The sequence below is a fragment of the Mustela lutreola genome, chromosome 13 (assembly GCF_030435805.1).
Source record: "Mustela lutreola isolate mMusLut2 chromosome 13, mMusLut2.pri, whole genome shotgun sequence".
NCBI lineage: Eukaryota > Metazoa > Chordata > Mammalia > Carnivora > Mustelidae > Mustela > Mustela lutreola.
The window spans coordinates 30579125-30591460 of NC_081302.1; the positions used below are offsets into that span (position 1 = coordinate 30579125).

At 35.8% G+C, this 12336-nt stretch overlaps 1 protein-coding gene across 13 annotated transcripts in view; it reads left to right on the forward strand.

Moving 5' to 3' along the window:
- Positions 1-12336, forward strand: part of MYCBP2 (MYC binding protein 2) — a 294107-nt gene that overhangs the window by 123794 nt on the left and 157977 nt on the right. For all 13 annotated transcript variants that reach the window (XM_059144685.1, XM_059144682.1, XM_059144683.1 and 10 more), the window contains 4 exons: positions 5310-5401; positions 7626-7760; positions 9612-9695; positions 10712-10808. In XM_059144685.1, the coding sequence (XP_059000668.1) occupies positions 5310-5401; positions 7626-7760; positions 9612-9695; positions 10712-10808 (408 nt within the window). The remainder of the gene's footprint in view (positions 1-5309; positions 5402-7625; positions 7761-9611; positions 9696-10711; positions 10809-12336) is intronic.

Genomic DNA, 12336 nt, shown 5'->3' on the forward strand with positions numbered 1-12336 from the left:
TAGAGGACTTGAGAAAACTCTGCTAAAATGTAATGCGATAATACTAGATCATGGACTCATTAGAAAATCAAAAGTCAAGATGGGAGAAAGTGAACAGAAAATAATTTTTTAATAATTTTAGGCTGAAAGAGACTAGTCCATCTCAGTCATTTGTACTGAACTTCCTAGTGGTCTAGTAATAGCAGGACATTTTGATATGCCTCCTTTCTGTTAGCCACTTTAATGACGGGTGCACAGCTGTTTTGATGCAGGGACATTTTGATGTAGCTTTAAAAGTTTTTTAGCATTTTTGATGCCAAATCCTTTGTAAACTGACATGATCACCCTGAGGCAGGGACCAGGGATGAAGCTAGAGATAGAATATGGGGTATGGATTTCATCGGGTAGACAAAATAAAAATGATCAAAAGTCCTCAGTTTACTGTACCTGTTCATCTCAGAAAGGGTCTGCAGTTATTCCAAGCAAAGGATGTGCTCATACTTTGAAAATTCACTAAGATCTTGAATGTTCCACTTCTCGGATTAATCTGGTTTTGCCTTTAAAATAAAAGAGAGGGGCGTGTCTGTGGCTCAGTCAGTTAAGAGTCTCTGACTCGGTTTTGGAGATTGAGCCCCAAGTTGGGCTCCACACTGGGGATGGAGCCTGCTTAAGATTTTCTGTCCCACTCCCTCTTCCCCAACCTTCGACCCCTGCTCACATGTGTAAGCTCTCACACTCTCTCTCCAAGAAAAATTAAAAATAAAAAAAATTAAAAATAATTTAAAAAATAAAGAGAGAAAACTATAGTTTGTGCCTTAATTTCAGTAGCAGTCTTCATTAAAAATTCTAATTAAATGCCATCTGTTTAGGAGATCTTTTCTTACTCCTCTCAGTAATATCTAAAACTTATATTACTATGTTAAAACTCCCTTGTTTTTGAGGACACGTCCCCTAGAAGCTGAACCAGAACTGACAAACTGTTGAAGATATAGCTTCTTTCTGGCTGTAATTGGAATACACATGCTAAAGAAATACAGATAATATGGAAATTAAAAAAGAATTACAAGCCCCTTGAGTTATATAGAGGATAGGGATGAAATAATAATTAAGAACACTTAATTATTAATACAGTGGCATAGGTAGGTAGGTAGGTACATATGAAAGAAGGAAGAAGAAAAGAAGGAAAGGAAAAGGGAAACAGTTTTGGTTTTTGGCTTATTTTTAGAGCAACTGCTTTCAAAGGGTTATTGAAAATGTCTTGATTTGAAGTCAAGATAGAAAAGCAAAGGCAATGATGCAGTGCTAGTTGGCAATTCCTATTAAGTTTTTGAGAAGATACATTTTTTTCTGTCCCTGAAAGGTTTTTCATTTTGTTTTGATAATATTGAACACCATAGTGACCCTTATCTCCAATAGTTGTGGTATAGAAGTATATAGGCCTTCCGTAATGCTGTTTATATATTAGGTATGATTTTTTTCCCCCTCAAGTCTCAGATCTCCTTTTACTCCTCCCATTCCCTGAAAGTGAACTTGCCTTTGAAATTCAGTTATCGGGGCACTCGGGTGGTTTAGCTTGGGTCATGATCCCAGGGTCCTGGGATGAGCCCCACATCTGGCTCCCTGTTCAGCAGGGAGTGTGCTTCTCCTTCTCCATCTGCCTCTCCCTCAGCTCATGCTCTCTCTTTCTCTTTCTTACAAAAATAAATAAAATCTTTTTAAAAAAGAAATTCAGGGGCACCTGGGTGGCTCAGTGGGTTAAGCTTCTGCCTTCGGCTCAGGTCATGGTCTCAGGGTCCTGGGATCGAGTCCCGCATCGGGCTCTCTGCTCAGCGGCAAGCCTGCTTCCCCCTCTCTCTCTGCCTGCCTCTCTGCCTACTTGTGATCTCTCTCTGTCAAATAAATAAAGAAAATTTAAAAAAAAAAAGAAGAAAGAAAGAAATTCAGTTATTAATGAGTAGATTAAGGTTTTCCAACAGAAGTCTTTTTTTTTCTCCATTCACCTCTTTAAGATCTACATTTTTTTTTCTAGCAGTAAATCTTGTTTTTTTATTTTATTATCATATTTCTGGTTGATTCTTCTCTTCTGTAGGTTTGTCCTCTTCTACCTGGAGACTAAATTCTTCTAGACCCAGCCCTAGCCCCTGTTTCCTCTGTATTTTCTCCTAAATATTCTCTAATAAGCCCAAAGTTTAAATAGCTGTCAGCATACCATAATGCCCAAATTTTGAATGTCCAGCTCTGACTTCTTCTTTGACCCATTTCCATGTGAGTGCTTTTAAGGCATGACAGTTGTTGGTCTTTATGTTGCAACTGAATTCATGCTCTTTCCCTAGGATGTGGCTCTCTTCCAGTGGTTTGTCTCTTGAATAGTACCATCCACCATATACTTGTTACCATAAGGCAGAAACTAGACATCTGTCTTGATAGGTTCTCTTTTATCTCTTTCCTCCTGCTAGAAGACTCTTCCACCATGAACTACTCTGGGCAAAGGTACTTGTGTACTTGTCTAGCCATAGAGACTAGCCACCTAGCTGGACTCTGTACATATTCTTAATTTTATGTACTTTTTATTTACATTCTCTCTCTTTCCCTTCCTTCTTGAACGTACTCTAATCGGTGTTTTGCCCCAGCCACTCTACCAAAGCTGCCCTGGTCAAGAATGTGAGTGATTTCTGATTGCTGAAGCCAGTGGTCAAGGCTTAGTCCACCTCTTCCTTAGCCAGTCAACATAATTTAATCTTATCAACCCCTTCTTTTATATACTATCTTCACTTGTCTCTCACGGTACCACACTTGGTTTTCCTTCTGTCTCACTGACTGCTCTTTTAAGTCTCATGCTGGTTACTTATTATCTTCCAGACCTCTACATATTGGAGACCTCTTCCAGACCTCTATAAGAACTCAGTCTTGGGCACTTTTTAAATCTACTCATCCCTGGAGTGATCCAGCCTTATGGCTTAAGTATTTTTCTTCTTATTATTAAACCTCAAAAGTCATATATACAGCTGCCTACTTTGCTTCTCCTCTTGGATAGCTAATAGGCATTTTGGATATAGCATATTTAACACTTATCTTCTGGTCATCTCTCTAAACCTGCTGATACTGTATTTTTCCCATCCCAGCTAATTGACCTAGAATAAACTTTATTCTTCCAGCTGCTTAGGCCAGAAATCTTGGAGTCATCATTGCCTTCCCTCTGTCACACCCCACATCCCCTTCAGCAGCAAATACTATTGTCTACACTTAGGAAATAAATCTAGGATCTACACTTCTAAAAACTATCCCTAGTACCAGACTCTGCCACTCCTCTCTGTTCAGATTCCTGCAATGTCTTCTTATATTAGATTAAAAGCCACAGGCCTCATAAGGGCCCACAAAACACCAGAATTCAGTGCCATTATCATTCTGACCTTACGTTATACTAGCTGCCTCACTCTAATCCAGCCACACTGGCCTGCTGTTGTTCCTCAGGCAAGCCAGGCATACTGAAACCTCAGGATCTTTGCACTGGCTACTCCCTCTCACTACAGCTCTTTACTTCAGTACCTGTGTGATTACTTCCTCATTATCTTCAGGTCTTGACCCTCTGGTGAACCTACTTAAAACTAAATCCTCTCCCTTACCCAGAAACTTACTTCCAATAGCCACCATTTTTTTGTTTGCATTGTTCATCCCTATATGCCAAGTGTCTAGAATTGTGCCTGTCGCACAGTATGTGTTAAAAAATAATTTATTTTTTAAAGATTTTATTTATTTGACAGAGAGAGATCACAAGTAGGCAGAGAGGCAGGCAGAGAGGGAGGAGGAAGCAGGCTCCCTGCCTAGCAGAGAGCCTGATGCGGGACTTGATCCCAGGACCCTGAGATCATGACCTACGCTGACGGCAGAGGCTTATTAACCCACTGAGCCACCTAGGTACCCTGAAAGATATTTTTTGAATATAAGCAGGGGAGCCAGGTTAGGGGGAATTCATTAAGGACCTGTATGTCATGCTACAAAGAAAGAAATGAGAAACCATTGAAGAATTTTAAAGAAGTATTCCAATCAGATACTCATTTTAAAAAGAGTACTGGGGGTCATTAAACAAAAATAAAACTTTTTAGCTTTGTGGTGTATGGGCCAGAGCAAAGAGAGAACAGAGATAAGAAGACTGATGAGTTCTAACTAATAACCGTGAGCATCCTTGAATTGACAAAACTTCGATACAAGCAATAGAATAGATGTAGTGATGGCAGAAAGATACAGAAAAAAGGATTATTCCAGGTTTTTTATCTGAGTGTATAGTGATAGTGCCATTAATCAGAACAGGGGAAGCAGGAGACAGGGGAGTGAGTCCCTTTAGAGCTAATGAGATCCAGCTGGTGGTAGGCGGTGTGTGGCAGGTGGATGTAGTGACTGTTGAGAACAAGAGCTGAGCTGGAGACAGATTTTCACATCATTAGCATATAATTGAAAAAATGAAACATCTACCATAGTAATTGCCTAGTAAGTTCCCTCTCTTTGTCCTTAGTGTTTTATCTGCCTTTTTTGTAGTTCACTGCTGTAATTCTCCAGAGAAATAAGGGGTTTTTATTTGTATTGGTCTATTTTTAAAGAAAAAAGATCTCTTCCTGATAATTCTCCTTTATTTTAATTTAATTTCCTCACTTTTCCTCTTTGATATTAACTATCTTATCCTTTTCCCAGACGGTTTGGTCCTCCCCTTGTTTTATAACCATTTGTTTCCTCTCCATCTCTCCTCTTCCCATGCCGTATTACCTCGAACTGCTTTTTGTTATCCGTGTTTTTAAGGATGCGTATCTTCTCTTATTCCTCTGTCTCTCCGTAGCTAACACTTTTGTAGCCTTTCTTTCTGGGTACTTTTCTAAGTGCTTACAAAAAATTACTTTTTGTAATTCTCAAAAATCACTACGAAGTAGGGACTGTTAGTGTCCTCCTTCCTTTTATGGATGAGGAAACTGGATCTCAGATCTCACAGATTCTAAGTGTTGAAGCAAAATTCTTCCTCATTTGAAAGCTCACATAGATAAAATGCGTTGGTTGAGTTCTCTCATTCCATCACATGTTTATATTTGGTACAGAACAGCTGAGAACATTTGCTATAAATAGATGAATATATAAATAAGGAGGACTGAGATTTACATAGGCCATAAGTTTCTTAATTTAAATATGTAGGGTTGTGTATTTAACATTTAAAAAGCAGGCATTCTGATTTTTGTATTCTGGAGTGTCCAACACATTATTGGAAACACACAAAATTATAAACATATTATTCAGCCGGTTTGCATGACTGAGCAATTGGACATGATGTGTTTTTCTCCTTTTCCCAGCTATTCGAGTTGGGTCCTGATGGAGGAGATCATGAAACCGATGGAGACCTTCTTGCAGAGACCGATGTGTTGGCTTATGACTGTGCTGCCAGGTAAAGATTTCCTCATTACTCAGCAGCATCCTCACATACTTAATGTAAAAAAATTCATTGTGAGTGAAGAAATGTAAGAATGCTGTTTTTAATAATCTGTGGGGATGCCTGGGTGGCTCAGATTGTTAAGCATCTGCCTTCAGCTCAGGTCATGATTCCAGAGTCCTGGGATAGAGTGCCACATCATGCTCTCTGCGAAGCCCTCTCTCTCTCTGCCTCTCATCCCTCTCTGTCTGCCTGCCACTCTGTCTACTTGTGCTCTCTCTCTTTCTCTATCAAATAAATAAAATCTTTAATAAATAAATAATCTGTGATCAGATGCTTGAGAAATTAAGCTGTATATTAGGTAAAGGAAGTGTTGTATTTAATAGAACTGTACTAAAACTAATATTGTTTTCCGTATTTGTATTTTAAAAGATAAAATATTTCTCCATTGAAGATGAAAATATACATATATTTTGCACACTTTTGTTTTCGTGTATCACTTAGAGAGCACCTACTGTGCTAGCTTTCTAGTAATGTCCTAGAATTATTTACTACTTGTAGCAGTATGTCTACAGTACCAAATAGACATAGCAGGCCATAATTCAGATCACTCATGTGGCCTGACACCATGCTTGTAGTATGTGCTTGATTATAACACACTTGGGGAGGTGGCCAACTTTACTGAAACCTGTTAAGATAATGGGTTTTCTGTTACCAGAATCTGGATGTTTATTTATAAAACTTCATTAAAATATGAAGAGAATTCGCTTTTATCAGTCCTCTCTGTGTAATCCCAAGAATTCTCTCTTGTGTTATGACAAGTTAGTGATTTGTTTCAGGGGATATAATGATGAGGAAAAAATAAAGTGAACCTCATAATAGTAATAATAAACTGTACTTACCAGTAATAACTATGTTAAAACCTTGTGTGTTATATATAAGCTTTTTGCTTATGTAAGTGCTCCATAAATATTACTTTTTGTAATTGTAATGTTTTGTATTTACTAAAAATGGTAGTAAGACATTAAGTTTGCTTTTAACAGATAACTGCTTTTGAGAACAAAATAGTAAACCCACAGAAAATTTTTAGTTTTTTCACTATAAGCACTCACGAGTATCAGAAGATATTTTTTAGTTGTTTTTTATGTGATATACAAATGAAGATTAGGAAGATTTTAGGAAATTAGTTGATTGATTTTTAACAGAGCCTTAAGATGCCATTGTCACTTAGTATTTATTTTTGAGCATATAAATATGAGTCAAAAATATATCATTTCAAAAATATATATATTGTTTCACATACAGAGAATCACCTAGATTTTATTCATTTCCCTGCTAACAAAACCCAGGTTCCTAAGGCTAGAATTAAAGGACTTCAGTAATCTTTTACAACATCTTTTTTAACTTTCTGCCTAACTATACTTTTTTATCTGTCTTAATGCTTTGACCTGACTGGACCTCTTGTCATTTTTAAGCCCTGTTTTGTACTTTCATACCTCTACAGTGCATTAATTTTTTCCCTTCCTCAGATACCCTTCATTCTTTTCTCTATCCCAGTAACAACCACTACAGTCTATTACCTAAAACTTTATCAGATCTCCTTATTTATATATAAGCTTTCTCCTTCTATTTTAGTAAATTTTTTTGTGTGGTTACTGTGACAGGCACAGTTCCAAATACTTTATCTGAATTTCCTCAATCCTCAAAACAGTCCTGTGATCTAGACATCATCTTCATCCCTATTTTCACATGAAGAAACTGAGTCACAGAGAGGGTGTAATATCTTACCCAAAATTACACAACTAGCAGATCACGAAGCTGAGCCTTGATCTCAGGCCATCTGACTCCAGAACCATTTTCTTAACATACTTCCTCTCAAAACACTTTAAAACTGAAATTCATAGTTTCTTTTTCCAATTAAATTGGCATGTGGTTTTTTTTGAACAATTAAAAAAAATTTGTGCTATTTTAATGAGAGCTTTATAACATTTAACCAAGTTTTAGAATTCAAGGTAAGGAGTGCCATCACCATGACAACAAATGACTATTATGTGTATGTTCCTGTGCAGATATTTTTAGTTTTTAATTTGTTTCAGACTTTTTAAAATGGGTTTTTAATGATGTTCAGTAAGAATCTTACACAATGAATTTCATGTTTTATTTATAAAGGATATATAACAAATATATGTAACAGAGTAGTGCAAAGGCATTGTCTTTGACTCACTAATTTTTCTCTCAGAGAAAAATATGCAATGATGTTTGATGAACCAGTTCTTTTGCAAGCTGGTTGGTGGTATGTAGCATGGGCTCGAGTGTCCGGACCCAGCAGTGACTGTGGATCTCATGGACAAGCTTCTATTACCACAGATGATGGGTAAGCAAAATGTTTAAGAATTACTTAAGCAACTCTCATTTTTGTTAGTGGAATATTGTTTTAGCAGCTCAGTCTCTCAGAAGGATAAAAGTGTAAGTAAGACTAGATCATAATGTGACTGCCAAACATTAAATTTATGCAATCTCGTGCCATTATAAGGTCTAGACAGAACAGGGAGAGAACAGGACTGCTACTCTTTGCTTTTGTCATTTGTCATTTGTATGTATTTCTGGGTGTTATATCATTTAAGAATTTATTACCAATTAGAAATTACATAAAGTGACAAGAAGAATGAGGAACTTGGAAGCCATAAAAAAGAAATAAATACTTGCTATAAAATTTGACAGTCCTTATAAAAACAGTTTATAAATTTCAGTTTTAGCAATATGAGATGACACAGCTTTAATAAGATGTAAGGGGAGATTTACTGTTTAAATTTCATATGGAGAGTGCTTTTTAGTTTATAAAACTCTTTCATATCTATATTCTCATTTGATGCCCTCAACAGTTTTGTGAAACTGTTATTAGCTCTGTTTTCCGCTTGGGAATAGAGAAAGAGGAGGTGAACTGACTTGCTGCACATCGTATCCCGGCTGTGTGGCAGAATGAAAACTAGACCTGGAATCTCTTTTGACTCTAACTCCAGCCTTCTTTATTCTCGGTACTCTGAATTTGTGTGTTTGAAAGGACTATCATTTAGAAGAGAAATTCAGTTTACTCCTTACTCTTCTTGAGCATCTATTTGAAATGAGTAGAAGTTATGTAATAGTATATTTCAGACAGTTTTGTTCAGCTTATTAACAAAGCTCATCAAAAACAGAACAGTCTAATTAATGAGGAGAATTCTTTGTTCCTGAATGTTCAAGTGGAATGCATAAATAAATTAAGCCTGCTGTAAAGTATCCCTTTCACACTTACTCTAAGATTGTGTGCTAGCACTAGGGAGACTGCTTTGATCCTGGACTGTGTGATTCCATATGCAGCTCGTTGAACTTTGAAGTATTACAGCACTTTGAAGCTAATTCTAAAGCTTATCGTGTATGGTTGAACAGATTTTAAACTCCTTAGAAGTTGAAATATTTTAAACTCTTTAGAAGTTGAAATATTTTAAACTCTTTAGAAGTTGAAATATTTTGTTAAAAGCTTATTGTTCTGGGGTGCCTGCGTGGTTCCAGGGGTTAGGCCTCTCTGGCTTTGGCTCAGGTCATGATCTCAGGGTCCTAGGATCGAGCCCCACATCAGGCTCTCTCCCCACCTCCCTCTGCTTACCTTTCCACCTACTTGTGATCTGTCAAATAAATAAATAAAATCTTAAAAAAAAAAAAAAAAACTTATTGTTCTTGGGGCACCTGGGTGGTTCAGTCCTTAGGCGCCTGCCTTCGGCTTAGGTCATGATTCCAGAGTACTGGGATCTGGCCCCCAGTCAGGCTCCCTGCTTGGCTGGAGTCTGCTTCTCGACTGTGCCTGCTGTTCTCCCTGCATGTGTGCTCTCTCTTGCGCACGTGCTCTCTCTCTCTCTTGTTCTATCTCAAATAAATAAATAAAATCTTAAAAAAACAAAAAGCATATTGTTTTGGTTAAAGTTGAGCTGGGGGAGACTAAAAGGAGACAGGAATGCTGCTTACCAAGGAATTCCTGATCAGGTTTAATTCCTTTCTTTTATTCATGAAGCCATTTCAGAGCTTGAACCAAAATAAAAACAACTCCTTTTTACTTCTGTTTTTCCTTAAAGAATGAATCTCTGTTCATTAACATACGATTTGAAAACACTGTTGTCGGATTTCTTACTTCCTTTCATGTATCTTGAATCATGTTGTTTTGTGGTATCATTGTTATTTTTTCTCTTCTTAGGGTGGTATTCCAATTTAAGAGTTCAAAGAAATCAAATAATGGTACAGATGTTAATGCTGGTCAGATACCCCAATTATTATACAGGTATTTAGCATATTTATAGTTAATTAATATAATTCAGTCCTTTGTTATAATGATCTAGGATACTATAAAATATATGTGACATAATGAAAGAAATTATTTGAAGCATTCAACAAGTTATAATATACCAGTAGAAATATAGCTATTTTTAACAAAAACACTTAATATTTTGTATATTTTTAAACATCTTCTACATTGAGCTGAATTTTAAACTTCATGACTCAGATTATCTGTATTATGCCATTAGCAGTATTTTAGTAACTTATTTCTTTATCTGGATTTTCATACCCATTTCAAAATATTATAAAGTAATAAAAATTTGTCTTAGAGAAATGATACTGGGACATTAGATGGGGACTTCAGATGCAAGCCCGATTGATTTCCTGCTGTCTTGTGTTTTCTGTTGTGTACTGTAATGGAATGAATAGAAAATCTCTTACTGTTGAGGAGTGCCCTTACTGCTGAAAAATTTCCTCCTTTTATTTGAAACGTCAAATAATAATTATCCATGTGATAATATTTATTATACTTATAACATTTAAGAATTTTAATTACTTCCTGGTATTTGAGACATTTCTGGAAGCATATGCCTATTATCCATCTATCTCTAGTAGATTACTATAATAATATTTAGAATGAAGAATTAAAATATATGTAAACCCTCACTAAAAAATGTCATTCTTTGAGTATAAAAAATCTAAAGAAATACCTCTCCACCAGTGATGTCTCTCATGTCTTTCTTCCGTAGTAATCACTTTTAGGACTCTAGGTGGTGTCCCAAGAAGAGATTTTTGTTTGTTTCTATGCAGTTTATTATAGTTAGAATTCGTAACAATTAGCATTATGAACATAGCAACTTGCTCAGACTACTCCTGGGTACACTGGTCAAATAACTTCTTAATAATATAGCCCTTAAAATTTAATAGTAGCATATCTTGCTATTGCAAAAATGTGTATTTTGAAAAGAAAAATGTCATTGGACTTTCCAACATAAATTTATGTGTGTCTGCTACCTTCAGACTTCCAACCAGTGATGGCAGTGCCTCAAAGGGCAAACAGCAAACCAGCGAACCTGTACACATTTTAAAGAGATCTTTTGCAAGAACTGTCTCAGTGGTAAGCCATTTTTTTAAAAAATTTCAGGTTTTTTTGTCCAGTGCTCTATTTCATTTTGATATTTAGCATTTAGCCACTTTTCTAAGAGTTTATCTCAGGAGAGTTTTACAAACTCAGATTTTTTTGATATTAGCACTGAGATCCCAGGCCAAAGAATAAAGCCTTTAAATAATGGGAAAATAGAGATGTTGGGTGACTTTACCATGAACTTCAACATGAACTGATATAACCAGTGGGTTTTCTAGTAAATCATGTATGAATACATATGCGGAAGGAGTTAAAAAGTGAAAGAAAAGTTAAGACCGATACTGACAAAAGGCACTAGCCTAATGCTTGAGGAGCTAAATACAAGAGTTATATATCTAAATACTCTGTTGAATTACTTGACTGTCTACATTTTACATTTAAAGAAATACCTCATTACTGGGGTTGCCAGTAATGGAAAAATGGAAAGCCAACATGATTTAATTGTCGTGAAATGTCTGAATGTCAGAAAGCCTGAGTTTAGTTCTTCTTTCATTTATTCGTTGAACATTCTTATGCCAGTTATCTAAATAAACTATGTGATAGCATTGTTATGAATTTCCAATGAAATAAGGGATACAATAATGCTTTTTAAATGTAAGGCACTATATGAATGTGACTTATTCATGTAGTTGGTAGTCTCTCATGTTTGTGAACCGTGTAGGATGAATGCTTTTTTGTCTTCTTTTTTAAATAACAAGATTTATACGCGTTTTTGGCTGGGAAGAGGGTGGAGTGGGGATAAACGATATTAAAAGTATGCTAAGTATACTAAAGTCACCCTGTTACTGTTTACATTTTGATGTATATCCTTCCAAACCATTTTTATACATACACAAACTTGTTAGTGTATATATACAGCATGCTGTACAGTCTCCTTGTTTGTAATAGTAAAGTTTTGCATCTGTTTTTAAAATTTTCATAATGTTAAGGACATAATCCATGTTAGTGTATTCAGTTCTTTGTTAATCTTTTCTTGTATTTGCACAGCATCCCATAGAATAATTGTACTCTTAATTTATTCAGTCCTATACCTATCAATTTCTTGTTTTTTACTATTATGTCCTTCCATATGCATCTTTTGATTACTTATGTACTTATGTGAGTGTTTCTACTGGAAGTGTGCTGATTTAAATTGTGACATATCATGCCAAATGACCTTCCAAAAGATCTATGGTAGTTTATAGAGATAGAGCTTGCAATAAGATTACAAGAACTTTGGCTCCTTGGTATCTTGGCATCCTTTTAGTAGTAAGATCAGTTTGATAGCTTTTGATCCAAATAAGTATCTTGACTCTGTATGTCTTTTTCAGTGATCTTTTTTTTTTGTGCTTAGTAATTTTTTGATATTTGTGTCTAAGTGGTTTTGTGGTCATTAGGTAATTGTTATCTTTATATAAGAAATGTATTCAACTCTTTCTTTAAGAAGCTAAACTATAAACTCTTATCTTGGTATTACTATACCAGAGGACTGGAATTTGGTGGAGGTCAGGGAATAAGTGCT